Source organism: Musa acuminata, chromosome BXJ3-4 (assembly GCF_036884655.1).
Source record: "Musa acuminata AAA Group cultivar baxijiao chromosome BXJ3-4, Cavendish_Baxijiao_AAA, whole genome shotgun sequence".
NCBI lineage: Eukaryota > Viridiplantae > Streptophyta > Magnoliopsida > Zingiberales > Musaceae > Musa > Musa acuminata.
This window is the reverse complement of record NC_088352.1, coordinates 39,162,209-39,181,985: the sequence shown is the minus strand read 5'-3', so window position 1 is coordinate 39,181,985 and position 19,777 is coordinate 39,162,209. Positions and strand designations below refer to the sequence as shown.

General features: G+C 40.5%; 2 protein-coding genes and 1 long non-coding RNA gene across 3 annotated transcripts; all 3 read right to left on the bottom strand.

Annotated features, from left to right (window-relative positions):
• Positions 1–3,913: 3,913 nt before the first annotated feature.
• Positions 3,914–4,845, bottom strand: LOC135635737 (F-box protein PP2-B1-like). The gene has a single exon (XM_065147027.1). It carries the CDS (start codon positions 4,629–4,631, stop codon positions 4,056–4,058), a length of 576 nt encoding a protein of 191 aa, XP_065003099.1. The 5' UTR covers positions 4,632–4,845; the 3' UTR covers positions 3,914–4,055.
• Positions 4,846–4,872: 27 nt separating this feature from the next.
• Positions 4,873–5,685, bottom strand: LOC135636428 (F-box protein At2g02240-like). The gene is made up of 3 exons (XM_065148116.1): positions 5,407–5,685; positions 5,013–5,131; positions 4,873–4,882 (listed from the first exon to the last, which is right to left on the bottom strand). Exons 1-3 carry the CDS (start codon positions 5,683–5,685, stop codon positions 4,873–4,875), a joined length of 408 nt encoding a protein of 135 aa, XP_065004188.1.
• Positions 5,686–8,935: 3,250 nt separating this feature from the next.
• On the bottom strand, positions 8,936–13,070 carry LOC135636238 (uncharacterized). The gene is made up of 3 exons (XR_010495844.1): positions 12,510–13,070; positions 12,398–12,434; positions 8,936–12,262 (listed from the first exon to the last, which is right to left on the bottom strand). It is a non-coding gene; the product is annotated as an uncharacterized LOC135636238 (long non-coding RNA).
• Positions 13,071–19,777: the final 6,707 nt, after the last annotated feature.

Below are 19,777 nucleotides of genomic sequence, written 5' to 3'. Positions count from 1 at the left end.
GTGATAGCATGCAGGCCAAGAACCTGGCGTGGTTTAAAGATATCACTTTTTGAGCATGTTGTCATTGGATGTCTAGGAACTATAAGTTGTGTTATTGGTATGGGTGGTGGAGAGGCATCGACTAGGGTCGGGATAGGCTGAGATATATTAGTGGCACTAGATAAAAAAGATTGTTGTATTTCTGAGGATATTACTTCAGTAATAAGGGAAGCTTGTGAAGAAGGAATGGAGGGAGTGGGGAGCCATTGAACCGGGAGAACTCCATTGGACTTATATGTCCTCAGTTACCGTATACCTATAGTCCATCATCCATCTAATATCTCAGAGACCGTATACTGGACATGGTGCTGTTAGACCCATACAGTTTCTATTTGAGTCTCGCTGTAATCAGATTCTCCTGGAGAACTCTCTCTCTCTCAATCCGAATGACCTTGGCCAAGGATTTGTTTGAGTAAAAACATATGGGACATTCATCTCATAACACCGAGAGTGGATGATCCTCTATCGACACTCAATAGTTCTTGTAAGGTTGACTACCACTCTCGATGACCAGTTGTGCTAAATCTAGAACCTCTAGACATATAAGTCCAGTATCAAAGAATGAAGTACTTATACATGACATCCTTGGTGTCTAAGTCTAAGGACCAAATACATTATTGGGACTATAGAATCGCTATCTGACAATAAGGTATCATCAACCATCCAGCATGCTGTAAGCGGATCAATCAATTAACTCATTCCCCAATGAGCACCTGTACTGTATCCCTAGTGTCCCCACACGAGCAACTATGAGACCAGCTGTATCGATTATATGGATGAGTATACAACACACTAGTTTGTTTGGTTATCTTGATGTCCCTATTGAACAACTTATGATCAGGATTATTTAGAATATATATTTAAAGGCAAATCGGTCTCATTATCGTGATCTCATCATGATCCAATTCCCATTGCATAGATCCATGGACATCACAATATATTCAAGCAACATACAATATAAAGTGATAAAATATCAAATGATAATAATAAGCAAAAAGACTATGTGTCAAATCACACGTGACATCACTCACGTGATTGGCTTGTAGGACACTTATGACTAGCAAAAACTAGTAACTACCTTGATGTATGAAGTACAACCTTCAATGAGGTGAGTGAAATCAAGTATCCTTAGCATTCTTAGTTCTTGAGAGAATGAGCAAAACTAACTACCCAACAATCTTAATTATCTAGCAGAGGAGTTACGCACATGTTTAAAGACTCTTCGAAGAGATGTTGTGACAAATTAGTTGTCAAATTCTCGCCAATGATGATCGTTCTACCAAAAGTAGTTTATCTATTTTATTTCCTAACAAAATGATAATAGAAAATGAAGATGATGTGAACCTACTTGAAGGTGATGACAAAGAAAAAAAAAGAATCGACAAATTTTACAAAGAAAATACCTTAAAATTTTGAAGTCTGTAAGGTTATACTCGTTAAAGCTCAAACAGGCATTCATCTGGTTTAACTGATGTGAGACATTTGAGGGATTTATGCACAATATGGAAGGCATTTTCTTTCATACAAAGGATTTGCATGGACCAACGAAGATTAGTACAACTTGATTGAGCCCAAACTAAAGTCAGAATCATTAGTGAGTTGAAGTAATATTGGCAAATCAAAGTTCAGCTGCTCAACAATAACGACAAAGAGCAACTAGAAGCTAGCATGTATATTGTAACTAAAACAAAGGATTAAAAATTCAACAAAAACAAAGAGATACAACATCTACAAAGGCTTTAACGAGAATGTTAAAGGAATAAGTGACGAAGAATTTCATAAACAATCATATAAGCAAAGTGTCTTTAGATTTTATTTATAATTTAGGCATAAAATAGGGGGTTTATAGTAGACTTGACAATTTTGATTGGCTTTTGTGAATGTTTCAAGCTTATATACATAGGTTATGTGTGAAAAAATCATTGCTCAAAGGTAAAACTATTAAAAAATAAACCATCCAAGTGGTGATTTTGGATGTTTTATAGGTGTGTTGAATAGCGCAAAATGTCAATCATTTTAGCACATTAGATTACCTAGGTGACATAAGACTTGATGGGCATTTAGGATAGTGTCTAGGGCTATATTGCTACCTAGGTCCTTAAGGGTGTCATGTGAGCACTTGTGGAGATTTTTAATCATCGTTGACTGCTTTAGATCTTATGTTTCATTACCGTTTAGAGCTTGCAAAGTCTATTTTTATATTCTACATTATTTATTAAGTGTTTACTAAAATGTCTACTTATGAAACCTTGCATATAAAACTTTTTCTAGCTCGTCTTATCTTTTATAGGTCCTTAAGGGACCCTAAAATGTTATAGAGAGGCTGGTCCTTTATGAATGAACACATAAGGAAATTGCATAACTTAGGTAAAATCAGTTAAGTCCATGATAAAGTGATGGTGAGTGATGTCTTCCTCTGCATTGAGCGATGTAGAGCAATGAATGATACTCAATGAGTAGGGATGACATCGAACGATAACAATTTTCCTAGACTCAGATGCAGGCCATGGTGACAATGTTAGTGTTGGAGAGGATAAGAGGCATGGTCTTGCACTGGATTGTTGTAGGCATGCGATATCCCTTCTACTTGATTTAATAATAGACCTTAAAGTATAGGTCAAGTGGCTTGAAGTCGTTGGACTTAGTCTTCTTCATCTCTTTCATCCACCACTTCAGCTCCTTTCTGGAGCTTACCCCCACCATCATCTCCATCACCTCTTATATCTCTACCATGGTGATTCCTTCTTAAGTCTTGATCGACTTTCTTGAGGTTTTTTTTTTTTTTTTTTTTGCCTATTCTCGCCATGGGAGAGAGAGGAGACAGATGAGCAAAGGGATGAGAAGGGTTTTTGTTAAGGCTAAGTTAACTTATACTTAAGAACGAGTGGGGATGATGGTGTCAAGCAACATCGGATGGCAGAATGGCATTGAGCGATGTTGATGCACATAGTTTTCCGGTGGATGAAATAAGGGGTTGTAATAATAAATATATAATTGGTAATTGGGAGACTATAAATAGTAAAATTATATTTTTATTATTTTTTAAGGATTTTCCAATAGCAAACTTCTTAATTAATTTAATATTTTATAATTAATTATTTTCTTTGGGAGAGCCTCTCTTTCCTCTTATTTAAAGAGGGCAACTTGTCTTGTTAGGAAGGCGAAGGATGAGGAGGAGGGTGAAAGAGGTAGGGGTCCTTCTTAGGTTTTCTTTTTATATTTTGGAAGTTTATCGTAGGATTTGTTACCCATCGTTTTGTTGGAATTTTAGTGGAAGAAATAAGAGATTATGAGAATAAATATATGATTAATAATTGAGGAACTGCAAAAGTAAAATTATATTTAATCATTTTTATAGGGGCTTGCCAATAGCAAAAAAAGGGGTTGCCAATAGCAAACTTCTTAATTAATTTGATATTTTATAATTAATTTTTTTCTTTGAGAGAGCCTCTCTTTCCTCTTATTGAAAAAAAGGCAACATGCCTTGATTGGAAGATGAATGATGAGGAGGAGGGCAAAAGAGGTAGGGATCCTTTTTAGGTTTTTCTTTCATATTTATGAAGTTTATTGTAGGATTTGTTACCCATCCTTTTGTTGGAATCATTTTGGCATATGATGGGGGAAAATAGATATGATTGACATGGAACGATGGACATGCCCTACTCGGTCTTGGCTCAACTTACGATAGGAGTCCCTCAATCCATTTAACGAGCTCCCATGAGGGTTGAGATGTACTCAATACCAATATCAAATGGGATCCCCGACATGATCCTTTTGATACCTGTAATCTCGTTAGAGTGAAAATGATAATGTCTATGTCTTTCATACGCAACTCAAAACAACACAAATTGAAGCGTTCCATCTCAATCTCTGTTTGTCCAAGCAACAAATCCTATACAAGAAACGCAGTTACATCAGCATGCTTACAGTTGCAAACTTAACCTCCAACATATCTTCTTGATCATCAAAAGTGAAAGCAAATAGACAAATTTTTTATGATCACTCGAAGATTTCACCTACTGTTTAGGCCGTATTTCAATTCCCTCTATGATCAGACCCCTCTTCCAGTGGCCTCCCTTCACCTCCAACAAGCGTATCTTAACCTCCCCATCATCTCCTTCGTCGATGTAGAATTCACCCAGCTCCAGCTCCATCCAGTCATCGTTCCTTGCTTGGGGGGCTCCATCCACTTCTTCGACTTCCTCTGCGGATTCATCCACTTCTTCGGCTTCCTTTGAGTCTCCATCCACTTCTTCGGCTTCCTTGCGATAGCACAAAGCACTGGCCCTCTGGGCATGCCTACGGCTGAGCATGTCTGTAGGCTGCAAACAAACCAGTTTCGTCGACGAATGCACTCCAACCTTCACTGATGCTTCTTGGGACGGATGGTTGAGACCAAATGCATAATTGGCGGTATCATAGATGAGATAGGCAGCGTAGGCTGTTTTCCGAGAAAGCATTCTACTTTCGATCTTGCCACGAATCTCCAACCAGCATACGCTGGTCAGTTCAGCAACCTCCGCAAACCTTCCACGGGGAAAGTTACCATCAACAATCATGTAATCTATTAGCTGGGCTATGCAGTCTAGCATACCAATGAGGCTGTAACACAGATAGCATGCGGTATTGCTTATAAATGGATCTAATTAGACTACATCAAGCAGGCAGGCATGTCCAACATGATTCAATAAAGGAGCACAACCTAGGCATCAGGAGACTTGTCCACTGATCAGCCATTTCAATCACCCGTGACAAGAAGCTCAAGCATGCAGCATTATAGAGAAATGAGTACGTCAAATGGATCTATGTAATGAGAGTACCGGCTACAAGTCCTCAAGTAAGACTAGGATTGCAGAAGTATGGATCAGAAGTTCGTGTATGTGCTAATAAAAGGTACTAATTTTCTTAACAAAAGGCTTGGTTTTCAGAGTTATGTTATGAAGAGGGAACAAGTGTGGGAGATTACTACATACCTTGATTCAGGTAGACAACGCCACCTCCAATACCAGGGAGCATCTGCCCACGTAATGGACAGCTCCCTAGCGGAGAGTATGTAGCACTTGGCCCCGCTCGATCTGTCCAGTGAGAAACTCTGCAAAGACAAACATAAATCAACTTCAAGAGACATCAATAATTTGAATGAAAGACGCTGGATGCGATGGACCAAAGGCGAAGACATTATATCAAACACCATTGTACAATCGGAAAGATCAAAGTATACCCTTCTTCCTCCAAATAAAAAACTTTTTTGAGGCGGGGGGTTGAATTTGATTAGATATCTAATGGAACAACAACTTAGTTTTGCAACAACATAAGCTTATAAAAAGAAATCACACCAGAAAACGAGAGGAGGGGTTTTGGACTAACCATCTTACCGTCGTCGATGAGGATGGGATCGCAGAGGTGGAAGAAGATATCCCGCTTGGAGGAAAAGGAGGAGAACTCGACGGGATGGACAGCGCGAGAGACAAGCGACTGCCAATCGGAGGGCAGGAAGCAGTCCCAGACGGTGTCAGAGGTGGCGGCGGCACGGAAGGTGGTCGAGACGGCGGATAAGCGGCACGCCACCCGGGGCGAGGTAAGGGAAATGACGTGAGCGACGCAGAGCTCCGGAAGCTTCTCCGTTCTCGAGTCTCCCTTCTCCATATCGCGCTCGATCCGACGACCGTTCCTTTCTCTCCCTCCCTCCTTCTGTGAAAAGGGCAAACAAAAGTATGGAAGTTTTTGTGTTTGATGAATGAGCGGCTTTGATATCTATAGACGCCACACGAGGGGAGGTACATGGTACGGCCCCACCGTGTGGTTCGGAGAAAGCGAGTTTAGCTTCGTAATCCGAGGCAAGAGAAAATTCCACGTGGCCAAGAAACAAATACGACTCAAAGAAAAGAAACCCAGCTGATCTAAACCGTCGACCTCATGATTAGTGTGATCGGGGATCATTTGATCCGAAAAGACTTCCAAAGACGACTTCGCCATGGCTTTGTGCTCGCGGCGCTTTCCCTGTTCTGATGACTCACCATTAGCACTGCCACGTTACGAAGCGTATGGTTTTTTGACCTTTCGGCTCTCTTCTCCCCTCGCCTCGTCACAGTGCTGCTCTCTCCTCGGTGAAGTCCGACGCCGGATCGAACTACCACCAGGTGTCGGAGCTTTCTTTTACGGACTGTGCCTGTTCTCCACGAAGACACCAATGCAAAGCTACAGAAGGGCTAATCATATATATTTTCCGCTGTAGTTATCTCCTTATGTATATTTTTGAGGCCCTGCTGCTCTGCTGAGATACCCTCTCCTTCACCTCCTGCTGCACCAGCAACGCCAAAAGAAGAAGGCATCCGGGTCCCGTTCGACGCCACATTACCGGAAGATTCCTTGGTTGGCTCCAGGGAAGAAGCATATGCGGCGGACGACGAACTCGAATCGGACTGTGCCTTGTCATTTGGGCCTTCTCCTCCGATCAGGCAATCATTCTCGGGACCAGCGGAACCTCCTACCGTAGCATGGCTCGAGTAGGTCGGAAGCGAAAAGCTTGCTGCATTGGGCAAAAGAAACACCATGTCTTCTTCCACCGGCGGAGGCTGTTGGGTGGACCGTGCGAGCCACACCTCGCCATCAACTTCAACTAATCCTGAGACTCCGCCGCCGGTCATGGTCGTCTTGGGTCGGTCGTCGTCGCACGAACCCCTCTCGCGGAATCTCTTCAACCTCCTCCACTTATCCCACGGTCTGCCGTGGCCTTGCCAGCGCCAGCTAGCCCAAGCAGCAGGATGGACTTACTTGTATGTGACGTCAGTTACTGAAGCCCAACCGTCGGCGACCCCATTGGGGAAGGTTCGGAATAATCATTCCTTCCGTTAATTACATCTTCTGCACGTGACATCACGTGGCTTGATTAAGGAAAACCTAGTAATGATTTATTTTATTTCTTGACTATTTTTCTCACTTTTCCTAATATAAGAATTATATATTAAAATTGCGCTTCTTTTTTCCTTAATTAAGGAAAACCTAGTAATGATTTATTTTATTTCTTGAAGCAAAAAAATAGATTAGGAAGGAAATTAATTAATTAATTAATTAATATTTTTTTAGTTAATTGTACCTCTGTCTTTCCTTTTATTTAAAGAGGGTAGCTCATTGAGAAGGTAAAGAATAAGGAGGAGAGAAGAAGAGAGGTAGGGATCCTTCCAAGGTTTTCTTTTCATATTTTAAGATCCGCTAATCATCCTTTTGTTAGTCATTTTGGAATTCGATTGAGAAAATCAATGATTAAAGGGTCAGACATCAATAATCATGCCCAAGTTACATTTTATAGTCGATCCACTTTTCGTCTCTATCAGCTAAAGAGAATATTCTATTCAATAAAAAATATTTTTTGAATATTTTTTATTTGATGGATACTAATATGACAGATAATGGTTGAGGATTTTTGTCTCCTTCAAACTCTCCCAAAGAGGATTTCAAGTACAACAACTTCATTGGCTTGATGCACTGATTGTTGGAGCTTTTGTTAGTAGTGGATGAGTTTGTCTCTATCAAGGAGATTGGTGAACCATTGGATAAGTTTCCAATACTTAGCACAAGAAATACACATCGGGTAATCTTTATTGTTTAGCTTGAGGAGAGCGCATCAAACGATCTTCGATACTTAGTCTAAGGTTGATACATTGAGTAGTCTTTAATGCTTAGCCTGAGAAGGGCATATCAAACAGCCTTCGTTGTTTAACCCGAGAGGGGCATTAAACAAATCCAACTTTGAGGCTTTCACTCATAATCAAGACTCATGTCGATCAACATCGCAATGAGTGAGAAAAGTTACAAGAGTTGAGTCGATGAGGGAGTTGACAAGATGTCTAGCAGGAGGCGCGTTATTGGGAGTGAGGACGGGTAGGAAACCTAAGAAAAAAAAAAAGAAGAAGATGAGAGGTAGTTGATGGGATGTCCGACAATCAAAGTCTTGTCCTTGAATAGTCTGAAATCAAGAGGGGTTTTATCATTCTCTTCCACGGGTGATTAACAGTGGTGTATCGCAAAGTCATCATCAACCTTCAAATTATGTAGGATTTTATAACCAGGATTCTACCTTGACCTCAGAGTACTTAGAGCACTTTCATCACGATCCCAACTCATGATAGTATCTCAAAACCTTCAACAAGTGCTGTTATGATAACATTACCAAAACTTAAATTTATTTCTCTCTTGATTCCGAGTTTGAAAGAGAAGCAATGGGTATTATATTATAGCTCAGAAGGAATTTAAGGTGAAGGGAGCCATGACCTCTAACAGAAGGACACTACTTCATCGGGACGGATTGGGACTAGACTGATCGGCACATGATATCACTAACATTCCCCTCTTCCTAACCACCAAAGAAAAGATTCAAGTGTTTTGATTGGCCAGTATACGCACAGTACAGTTTACTCGGTAAGTGAGTTAAATGGTATCGATGTGTAACATGCTTGGTTACATATTACAAGCAATACCATGAATAGGAATTCCTAACCTAATGTCCATGGTATGCTGGTTGTCTTCAACCGAATCTCGAATCCATCGCCTAGCAGTCTCATTGTATGATCTGCAACGTTCCAAATAGCAAAACAGCTCCAGATATCAGTTCTTCAGAAGAGACTTGAATTTAAAGGACTGATATATATATATATATATATATATATATATATATATATATAGAGAGAGAGAGAGAGAGAGAGAGAGAGAGAGAGAGAGAGAGAGAAGTCGTACTTGAGTAAAACACCAAATGATTACAGAGGTCGAGTTTGAGCAAACCTACTGCCGAATGCATGTTGAATTTTAGCAGGATGAAATGTCTTCAGAAAAAATTCAGTGACTTGGATTTCATGTTCAAACAAGTCATGTCCACAACTCTACAAAATGAAACCTGCATCCAGATTTTACTCCAGTAAACCATCATAATCCAGGATTCTTGCATATCTCTCTGCTTTGTATCAATCCCTGCATTTCTTATAGCTGGAAAAAGCACCTCAACACTTTGGATACAAACAAGCAACTGATAAAATAAGATGCCAAGAAGTTAGTATATCTCATCTTATGAAGATATGCTAATTTAGACAATATTTATATAAATTTAGAGGGAGTTATGAGAGAGAAATTTTCTCTATTGTTATCTTATGAAGATCAGTTAGTTACTCTAAATTTATCATGATCCTAATCTTCTATTATGCCCTTGCAAGATTGAACTCCTGTCTAGGATCCCAATCTTAGATCGATATAATGAAAATATTTTACGGGCAAGAGGCTTTATGAGAGAGTCTACTAGTTGATCAGCAATATATACGTGAGAAACACGTAGTTGATATTTGATAACTTGGTCTTTGATGAAGTGGAAGTCGATAACAATGTGTTCCATGCGTGAGTGAAACACTGGATTGACAGGTGACACCGACATTATCACAATATATTGTATGAGTAAATGTAGAGTTCACATCAAGTTCCTATAGCATATTGGTGACTTAGTTGAGTTCTGCAATAGTGGTGGCTATGACTCAATATTCAACTTCGGTTGTGGACCTTATGATTGTCTTCTATATCCTAGAATTCTAACTGATTGAATTTGCATCAAGGAAGATAATATAACCTGACGTAGATGTTCTATCATCAATGTTTCTTATCCAATCACTATCGATAAAGGCATAAAAATAAAGTAAGAGTATATAGGAAGGATAAGTCCAAGATTGAAAGTCCCTTTGAGATATCGCAGGACTCGTTTTACTGTAGACCAATGTGTAGTGGAGGGTCGATGCATAAAGATAAGTACCGTAAGGAGCAAAGTACTTATCAGTATTTTGTATGATTCATAGTAGGGTTGTCATCATATAATTTGAGCGATTCAGTAGTAGAGAGTGGAGTGACAACCTATTTAGCATTCTGCATATTTGTCTTAGATAATAAATCTTGAATATACTTCCTTTGAGATAGAAAGAGTCCTGAAGATGTGTATATTTCTTCCACTATCAGAAAGTAGTTTAATATTCTTAGATCCTTGATGGAGAATCAATCTGTCAACTGCTTGAGGAATTCCTTGATCTCTATAGGATTATTTCTTATAACGATAATGTCATCCACATGTGCAGATATATTGTACTTCCATTTTGTTGTCGTAAAAATAAGGAAATGTTAGACTTAGAGTTGCTGAAGCCACTTGATGCCAAAAACAAGTTCAGTATACCAAGCTTGGAGCTTGATAAAGTCCATAAATAATTTTTTATAGTTTACAAATATACCTTGGATATTGAAGATGGATAAAACTAGGAGGTTGCTATATAAAAACATCTTTAGTGAGGATACCTTATAAGAAAGCATTATTAACATCCAATTGTCGTATGTGCTATTATTTTATAATAGCCAAACTCAAGAAAAGTTAGATTGTTGTTGGTTTAACAACTAGACTAAATATCTCTATGAAGTGAACACATGATCGTTGATGAAACCCTTTGGCCACTAAGCATGCTTTATATATGACAACTAATCCATCTGGGTTCCACTAACCTATTTACCTGCTGTTCCTTTATTTCTGTAGAAGCTTCCTGCCATGAAATAAATGAAATCACAAATAGCTTGCTGACCTCTCAAATTGCTTGAAAGCTAATCAAGTGATACTCAACTTGTCACCTAAAATCTATTCCCTCTGCAAGCTATGTGATTTGTCCAACTTGTACCAGGGAAGACATGATTATGGAAAATTCTTTAACAAGTAACGCAATCAAACTGAAAGAAGAGAAGATGAAATGAATGATCATATGATGTTCCATGAATATTTGATGTTTTAACTTGAATTTTTTTTAAAAAAAAGAGAAATTTGAACTGAACAATAACAAGATATCACTTCTCATTGAGCATTTTGTCATGCTATACAAGAACACAGAGCACCTTGGTGGGTTATAACCAAAACTTTAGATGCAGAATGACAACCACAAAGCTCTTCAAGAATTGTAAACATTGCTATAAAAGTGTGACACTGAATTAACTTCTGAAGTAGCCTATACTACTACTTTTTCACAATGCTCAGGGATGAAAGATTAGCTTGACAATAGAATAGAAGCCACATATTGGTATGATGATTTCTTTATACTGCATTATCAGGAGACCAAGAAAGTTTAACAACTTTAGATGGTCAACTAGGAGTGCTTTCTTGCTTCACTAGCAAAGTGTAATAGCAAGTTGAAGTGCTAAGAATAAAGGATAGCAAAGAACTGCTTTCGAAGGGAAAGAATAGTTGTATGGTAGAGATATTGCCACATATATGCACTCAAATATGCATGCATGAAAGACAACTCCAGGCAAAAGAACATGCTTTGAGCAAGCATGGCATAAGGAGCTCTATATGATGCCATAACTTAGTGAGATGGATTGTAACAAAAACGATGTTTCTGATTGTTACGGTCAACGACTATCATTTAAATTTAAGAATGTGTACTTGTATTTCGGTTAGTTTCTTTTCCAAAGCTTCAGGATGTGTCATGTACTTGGAATGCTGTCTTAGGTGGATGCATCATGTACAAAGAAACACTTTACGATGAGTCAAGTGCCTCAAATGTTTCTATACTTGGTGGATACAACATGCACAAAGGGAGTACCTTGGGTTGCATCATGTATTTGTCTTAAGTAAATAAATAATGCACAAGGTGGACACATTTGTCACATTGGATACCTTGGATGGCATTTTGTCTTGGGTAGGAGCATCATGTACAAAGGGGATGCGTCTCATGCAAATTAAATGCCATGGGGTTGTCGGATGCATCAATATAACCATGTACATTTATATTGTATTCTTAAACAAAAGTGATGAAGTAATGTGGTGGTAAAAGATTTTAGATTTAAACCTTAGGAGGTACAAAAGCCTTTTCCTTTCTTAAAGAAAGAAGGCATGGTAGACTTGGGCCAAGATGGGCCCATGTGAGCCAAAGTTGGGCTACTCGAGCAATTCGGCTTGACCTGAGCCGATTGGGCTGCATCGATGCGAGCCGAGGTGGTCGGACAATTTAATCCGAACTGAACTGGTCATAATACCTTTTGTACAATGATTCGTACAATGATAAGAGTTAAAGGCTTTAAAATGGATGGCATAAGTTATTTTATGGGCCTGCATAGATGAGGTGCCAACTTACTGAGGTCAAGTGATTGACGGAAGGAGTCAGGTAAGCGACTGAGGAGCGTACGGATAAGCCCTTTGTGTAACTGTGGTAAAGAAGTCCTGCACATAAATAAAAGATCAAAGTTCAAGTCATACGGGATTCAAAGTTTTTCTTTTTCTTTTGACAAAGGGAAGGGAGGTCAGGATTGAGTAGGCACAAAGGAAAAGGGATTGAGAGAGTGAGCATGACTAGACCTCCTTAGAGGTCGAGAGAAAGATGGGCGCTCTGTAGCTGCAAGAGAAGGAAGTTGAAATGAAATTATTTAGCAATCAGATTAAAGCTAGGTGTCTAAAGAATGAAACTCACATATCGTGGTGGTCTTGGTTCCCCCTTCAACGAGTTCATCCCAAGAGACGACGTTTCTGTGAGGCATTGCATCGAACACCTTACGGGTGCGTATCCACCTCGCGCATTTGGAGTAGGCGCCGATGATTGGCCGAGGAGAGGAGGCTAGCGTGATCCTCCACCGTTGTCACCATATCTCCCTGCTTCGCGTGTCACTTCATGGATCTGCGATTTGGGACGGGACGCAAATCACCTCTCATTTGTTCGATTGATTGTCTCAAGCACGCACTGCTTGGGCTTCTTCTTCTGCGACATGACACGATCATAGATCTCCATTGCTTTTGTCCCCAGCCAAGCCCACCATGGAAACGCAGCTGTAGATGAAGAACATGGCATTATCATTGGGAAAAGAACGCATTGCAGGATACGCTGTCCAAAGTGGTGAAGGCATCAACTCTCCGACAAGTGCCAATCGATGAACTTTCTTGGGAACCTTTTTCTGACACCCATGTCCCCAGTTCCATCCATGTTTGGCGAGGCTTTTTTGCCTGACAAAACATGCACCATTTGCCACTTGTGTAATTTCTATATGTTTGACCGCCAATAATTGTTTCTTTTTTTTTGGACGAATCCTCCGAAAAAAACATTTTTTTAGACTTTTTCAGAAGCAATACTCAAATTTCTAAAGAGCCTGTTATTTAGAACCCTTTTTACTATTAATAACTTCTTTACTATTTATAATCTCTTAAAAAATTAATAAAATAATATTTTATTATTTATTATTCCTCTAATTTTGATTTTTTTTTTTTCTTTCCTACATCCTCTACGATCATCGCCTACGAACCTTGCTATCGTGGATGCTCCTTGTTATGTCCTTGGTGCCATTGACCAAAAGAATCAACACGGTCTGGTTTTGTCCTAAAAGCGCAAACTCATCTAGAAGCCGAAGCAGATTGCGTGGGTGCAATTTGAGCATGAGGCTAGAGTGACAAGTGGACTTTTGAGGCTTTTGAGGCTTTGTTGGCTCATGGTGATCGACTCGTGATCCTTCGGATCGTTTACTGAAGGAAGTTTAAAGACATCCCGAGTTACGTCTTGGTTTTGTTTGGTGACGTTACGCATCACCACGAGGTGTAACTTGTCTATTGGAGGAAATTTCAGTTCATCCCAAGGTGCTCCTTAGCCTTCCGAAAGCGCTCAACATCATTTTAATGTGCTTCTTAGACACGCTTGGATCTTGCACAAGCGGCCAATGTCGAGAGGATGTCCTGACCCAACCCTTCCGATACTCAAGTTAATAAAGTGGAGAGGGTTTAGTAGAGCTCAAGAGAGTTGAGATAAACTCCCCTCACTTTCCCTGTCTATGATGTATTTTTATACTTTAAAGGAGGAAAAATAAATTTGTGATGCCTTTTCTTATCATATAGGAAGAAAAGAGATTTTAGGATTGCTTTCCTGGAGAAGAAAGCTTATGATTGTCTTCTTACCATAATAAATGAGAAGAAAGTCTATGTTTCTCTATTTTGAATATTTATATATGTTGGCAGGTGACTTCGATGACACATGGTGATTGTGTGTCAACTGTTGATACATTCCTTATTCATACAAGTTGTCAACTGGCGAGAAGAAAAGAGGATGTCGTATTGGGGCTCTGCCATGGTGGGTCTTGGCTAGACCGTCATAGCGGGAATATTGATCTGTCATGGCGATTTGCCATTGCAAGTCTTGGCTCGACTATCGTAGTTGGAGTATTGATCCACCATGGCGACTTCCACCGTAGTGGGTCTTGGCTCGACCACCATAGCGGGAGTATTGATTTGCTGTAGCAGGTCTTGGCTCGACCGCCAAGTGGGAGTATTGATCTACAGTGTCTTGGCTCGACCACTATTATAGGAGTTTTGATCCACCATGGCAATTTCCACCATAGTGGGTCTTAGTTTGATCATCATAGTGGGAGTATTGATCCATCGTGGCAACTTTAGCCGTAGCGATTCTTGGCTCAATCACCATAATGTGAGTATTAATTCGTCGTAGTAGCTTCCATTATAACGGATCTTTTTTTAGGGCAGATCCGATCATTAAGGAGGACCTTAATCAGTTGCTCTATCAGCTCGGGATGGGGGGGTGGGTGGGGGTGGGCCTTACCAAGGTCTCGAGGTCGGTGAGTGGGACCTCTGACTTCATCTTTCGTTGTGGTGTGCTGAGTCATTTTTGATGTAGAGCACTTTAGTTGGCTATTGATTGCAACAGGCCCGCCTAAGGATTTTGATCAGCCTTGAGCCACTTTTAGGGCTATAGGGCTTCGATCTGTTGAGGTTTATGGCCCAAACCTTGTTGTGGTTATTTTTTGGGATACCGCATGGGGATTTTGTATCGTTTTAGGCAGATATGCGCTGCATTGTTTAGCAGGAGATGAGGGGTCATCTTGTGCCCCTTTAGCTACTAAGAGGGGCTTTATTTAGCGCCCCGATCTCGTTGCTCCCATGTGCCTATTTGGACTTTGTTGATTGTTGTCTTTATGCCACTCGGGCTTTTCCTTGCAAGTATGGATCCCAATGATCACGATCTTCTGGTACCCCCCCTCGAGCTTTTGAGCTCATGGGAGATCGAGTGAGGGTCTCAAGTCGGGCTGGAGCAATTTACAAAGTTACAGGCTCTAACACCTTCGGTCGGGGGTGGTGACTAGTCCTACCGGGGTCGTGGGTACTTGGCATGGGCATAGAAGAGGCGCATGTGTGTTGTAAAGACTATTCCTTCATTACAAGTGTCCCACTTGGAGACGGGGAGCCATGAGGGTTATTCTCCCCCCTCAAGGTTTCTCCTGGTGGGCCTGAGTCCTTGGCGCGAGGTGGGGGATGCATCGTTGAGAGGCCATCTTGTCAAGATATGTGTGCCAGCCTATCATGCTAGCCGAGGTCTCTTAGGCCCTAATCTCTTCACATGCTATGTTCTTGTCATCTAAGGTCGTTCATGGCCTTTGAGATAGTCAATCGACCCCTTATGGCCCTGGAGGTCCCTCTTATGGCCTACTAGGAGGGGCTAACTCAAGAAATGAGAGTGTGAGAGAGCTCCTCAGCTATGGGGGAGTATTGCTAGGGGTCGCTCAATCCTGCTCTGAGCAGAATGGTGTATTGTACTCCAATAGAGCCTTTGGTTGACCAATGTCTTCGAAATGATATTCTGGTAGGTTACTACACTTGGGTCCCTTTTCTATGGCTCTCCAATATTAACCCGTCTGTTTTGAGTAGCATCACCATTACCTAACGAGCCTTGCTGATCGGACCCGTGATGTCGAGATGTTGGTGGACGAGTTGTCCTAGGCAAACGAAGGTCTCCAGCTTAGGATTGTCGAGCTGGAGAAGAGGTCCCCGTCGGCGACTGAGGATGTCTAGTTGCCAAGATGATTGGTCTATTGGGGTAGGCTCGACAGCAGCTAGAAGACACTAAGTAGTGTTTGGTAGTCCTGCGATGGAGTTTAAAGGACACCCAGGGGAAGGGGGGCCAGTTGGAGGACAATTTGTAGTTATGTTATGATGAGTTGATGGCCACTAGGATGGAGGCCCAAGAGGCTAAAGAGCTATTGGAGGAGGAGTGACGTTGAGCTCACGATTTGGAGAGGGGGGCGATCATAACATATAAGGAGTCGGAGGGGTTCCGATGGAGCCTATTGAGATCGCGATGGGTTTTGCATCGATATGTGTACCTCATTGCTTTGGGTGCTTTAAGGCCAAGTCCCCAAGAATAAGTGTTGAAAAGGACCCCTTCGCTCTGCGGCCCGAAGATCTTGACATCCCTGAAGCATAGGCCCCTTTCGATAACAACCCCGACTCATCCTATTCTTCTAATTAAATGCTTCAACCTTTTTATTTTCTTTTTGAAGGGTTCTAGTCTGGGCCCTCCGAACACGAGCCCTCAATTGTAAGCACCACACTAGTGCAAGCCTCCCTCATTTAATGAAATTTTCTTTCTCCATGTGTCATTCTATCATGGGTTTTCGATCAAGGTGGTGCTTTAAGGATTGAATCTTTTTTGTTGATCTGTTATGCCCAAGGTAAAGCCTTGCCTTCCATGGCCTTAAGGCGATAAGTTCCTTCTCGAGTGTAACTTCATCAAAGAGTTCTTCTTAGAGAGTTGGAAGAGAAACCTTGGGTGGAAGGATCCGCCCGAGCTAACTTTGGTGTTAGCTTGGTGCTTAGCCTTGGTACCTCGGGGGTATCTCCTTCGGGGTAATTTCGTGATCGAGCCCTGAGGTGGCCCTTGGCACAATCTTTCGTGGGACTCATCGTGCCAACCCGAGATCATGGTCTCAGCAACCATATACTAGTTGGACATTTGTAGTATATGATTACGAGTGATCTTTCTATCAGCAAATAGAAGAACAGGTGAGCCTCATGATAGCTTGAGTCTATAATGAGGGGTACGTGTCTGGGACACCTTGGATTTCATTGGTGAACTAATCACTAAAGCAAGAGAGGGGCTCTTCTTGGATACTTTGAGCAAATAGGGAGTGGCCTGAGGCCAAGCCATCAGCCTTCCCCTTTGAGTGTTGGTACTCTCGTTGGACCTCGTCCAAGCATTGGTTGACCAGACAAAGTTAAGCCCTAAGTGAGTCCTTAACTGAGTCAGCGAATCGGGTATATGATTCAAGTTGAACGGAGTCCATCGAAGTTTCCCTCAATGGTGCAAGGGTGAGGGAAAGTTGAACTAGTGGTTGTGGAGGGGCTGATTGCTAAGCCAGTCATAGCAAAAGAGGGGCAATGGCTTATATCATTTCGACCAATGTTTGTACTTGGTGAGTGAGGCGGAGAAATGTATCTACGGGAATGAGCAAGGGCCCCGCACTTGAACCCAGAGGAGAGAGACCAAGATCGTTGAACTGACATTGGTAGCGCTCGATGTCTGTGCTGAAGCGAAGGCGCCCACCTACGAAAAGGGAGGTGGTTGTCCTTCCTGCCCAAAGGCGTTAAGTACAAGGGGTGGCATTTCCTCATTGGAATGTTCATTATGTGGATCCATGGGTGGGTGCTATTACAATATTCAATCTCTCCTTCTAGTGCCAAAATATTATGGCCTGGGTGTCGTTGACCAAAAAGTCAACATAACCTAGTTCTGTCTCAAAAGCATGAACCCATCTAGAAGCCTAAGCAGATCGCGTGGGTGCGATTTGAGCATAAGGTTGGGGTGACAGGTGGACTCCTAAGACTTTGCTAACTCATGGTAACCAACCTATGGTCCTTCCAAAGTGCAAATCATTTACTGAAGGAAGTTCAAAGTTGTCTCGAGGTGCACCTTGGTCTTGTCTGGTAGTGCTCCGCATCACCCGAGGTGCAACTTCTTTGCTAGAGTAAGTTCAGGGTCATCCCGAGGTACGCCTTGGCCTTCTGGATGTGCTCAACATCATTCTAAGGTGCTGTTTAGACGTGCCTGAGTCTTGCACAAGCGATAGGTGTCGAGGGGATATCCCAACCCGACCCCTTCAATGCTAAGTCAATAAAGTAGAGAGGGTTAGTAGAGCTCAAGAGAATTGAGAAGAATCCCCTCACTTTCCCTATTTATGATGTGTTTTTATACCTTGAATGAGGGAAAGGAAGTTTGTTATATCCTTCCTTGTCATAAAAAAAAAAAGAGTTTATAATTACTTTCCTTATCATAAATGGGGAGAAGAAAGTTTGTAATTACCTTACCATAGTGAATGAGAAGGAAGTTTGTGTTTCTCTATTTTGAATTTTGTATACGTTGACAGATGACTTGGATAACACATGCAACTGCGTGTCAACTATTAGTACATTCTCTATCACTCCCCAACTTTCTTTATCGTTGTTGATCGTTACCCAAATCGTGTTTCTCTAATTTCGTTCATCATCCTCTCAATAAAAGAATATTCATACCCATTAATGAAAGAATAATTTTAAAATATTAAAAAATTAAATATGATTGTAAATAGTAAGAAAAAGATTATAAATAATAATTATTTTTCAGATAATATTTTTTCTTTAACACAAAATATTTTCAACCATCTATTGATTTTCTCTCTTTTTCTTTTTTTAGGGATCGATTTATTATGTTACAGTATTTTTTTACTATGCTATAATATTTACTAATAATATAATATAAAAATATTATATTATAATATTTTTATATTATAATAATATTTTTTGATATTATTGAAAACACTGATTCACCATATAAATAGGTTCACAGGAAAAGAAAAGAAAAAAAATTCAGATATTAATTTTAAAAATATTAAAAGGGATATTTAAAAAAATATTTTTTTCTCAAAATTTATCCTATTCTTTTTTTTAATGAAGAGATAAATCCTGAAAATTTTGGTGCATCAATAAGTTCCTCTTGCAAGAATAAGCAAAATGAGGGTTAGTTATAAATTATCCTTTATAGTTAGACCTACTTAATATTTAGATTCCTAAATTTAAAAGGTTTATATTGGAATCTTTATAGTTATGAGAGTGAAACATTTGACTCTATTTATAATAACATAGTTAGTTTTATCGATGGAATATATCGTGTGCAAAAATCATACAAAAATAATGGATAAAAATATAATTTCAATAACTAAGTTATGTTTTCAATAATGACAAACGACAACACCATCAAGGGGGGCACAGGTGGTTATGATGGATGAGGAGAAAAAGCTATAGTGAGATGTGAGGCAAAGGGAGTCAAATAAGATGACGAAGATGCTGACACCTTGCATCTATATTCGGTGCTAAAGCAAATGTAGAGTAGCGAAAAGGCCACTCAACATCTGCATTGATGCTGACTCTACATCTGTGTCGACACCGATAATGATAGGGAAGAGCGACGCCACTCTATATTTGCATCGATGCTACCCTACATTTGTGTCGACGTCGACAACAATATGGGGAAGGGTGGTGCTCATCATTCTTCCCCCTTTCGCTGCTCGGCAAGCGCAAGGGGGAAAGAAAGATGAGCGATATTCAACATCCCCGCATTGTTCTGTATCGCTGCTCGGCAAGCGCAAGGGTGGTGCTCATCCTTCTTCCCCCCTTGTGCATACCAAGGACAAAAGGGAGAAGAAGAATAAGCACCACCCTTTCCTATAATATTGTTATCGCTACATCGATGCTCATCCTCCTCTCGTCGTCGCTCTCTCTCCTCATCCTCCTCCTCCCCCTATAGAAACCACTCCCCCTATAAGAAACCACAAAATTCCCCAACGTTTTAATCGATCATGACATTCATCGATCAATAAAATTAAATATTTTAAGATAATAAAATTAAATATTTTATTTTTTATAATAAAAAATTAA

Coding starts and splice junctions, on each gene's coding strand:
- LOC135635737 (XM_065147027.1), bottom strand. CDS start 4,631: ATGCTAGACTGCATAGCCCAGCTAATAGATTACATGATTGTTGATGGT.
- LOC135636428 (XM_065148116.1), bottom strand. CDS start 5,685: ATGGAGAAGGGAGACTCGAGAACGGAGAAGCTTCCGGAGCTCTGCGTC. Junction 5,132..5,406: donor TCATCGACGACGGTAAGATG/GTTAGTCCAAAA, acceptor TTGTCTTTGCAG/AGTTTCTCACTGGACAGATC.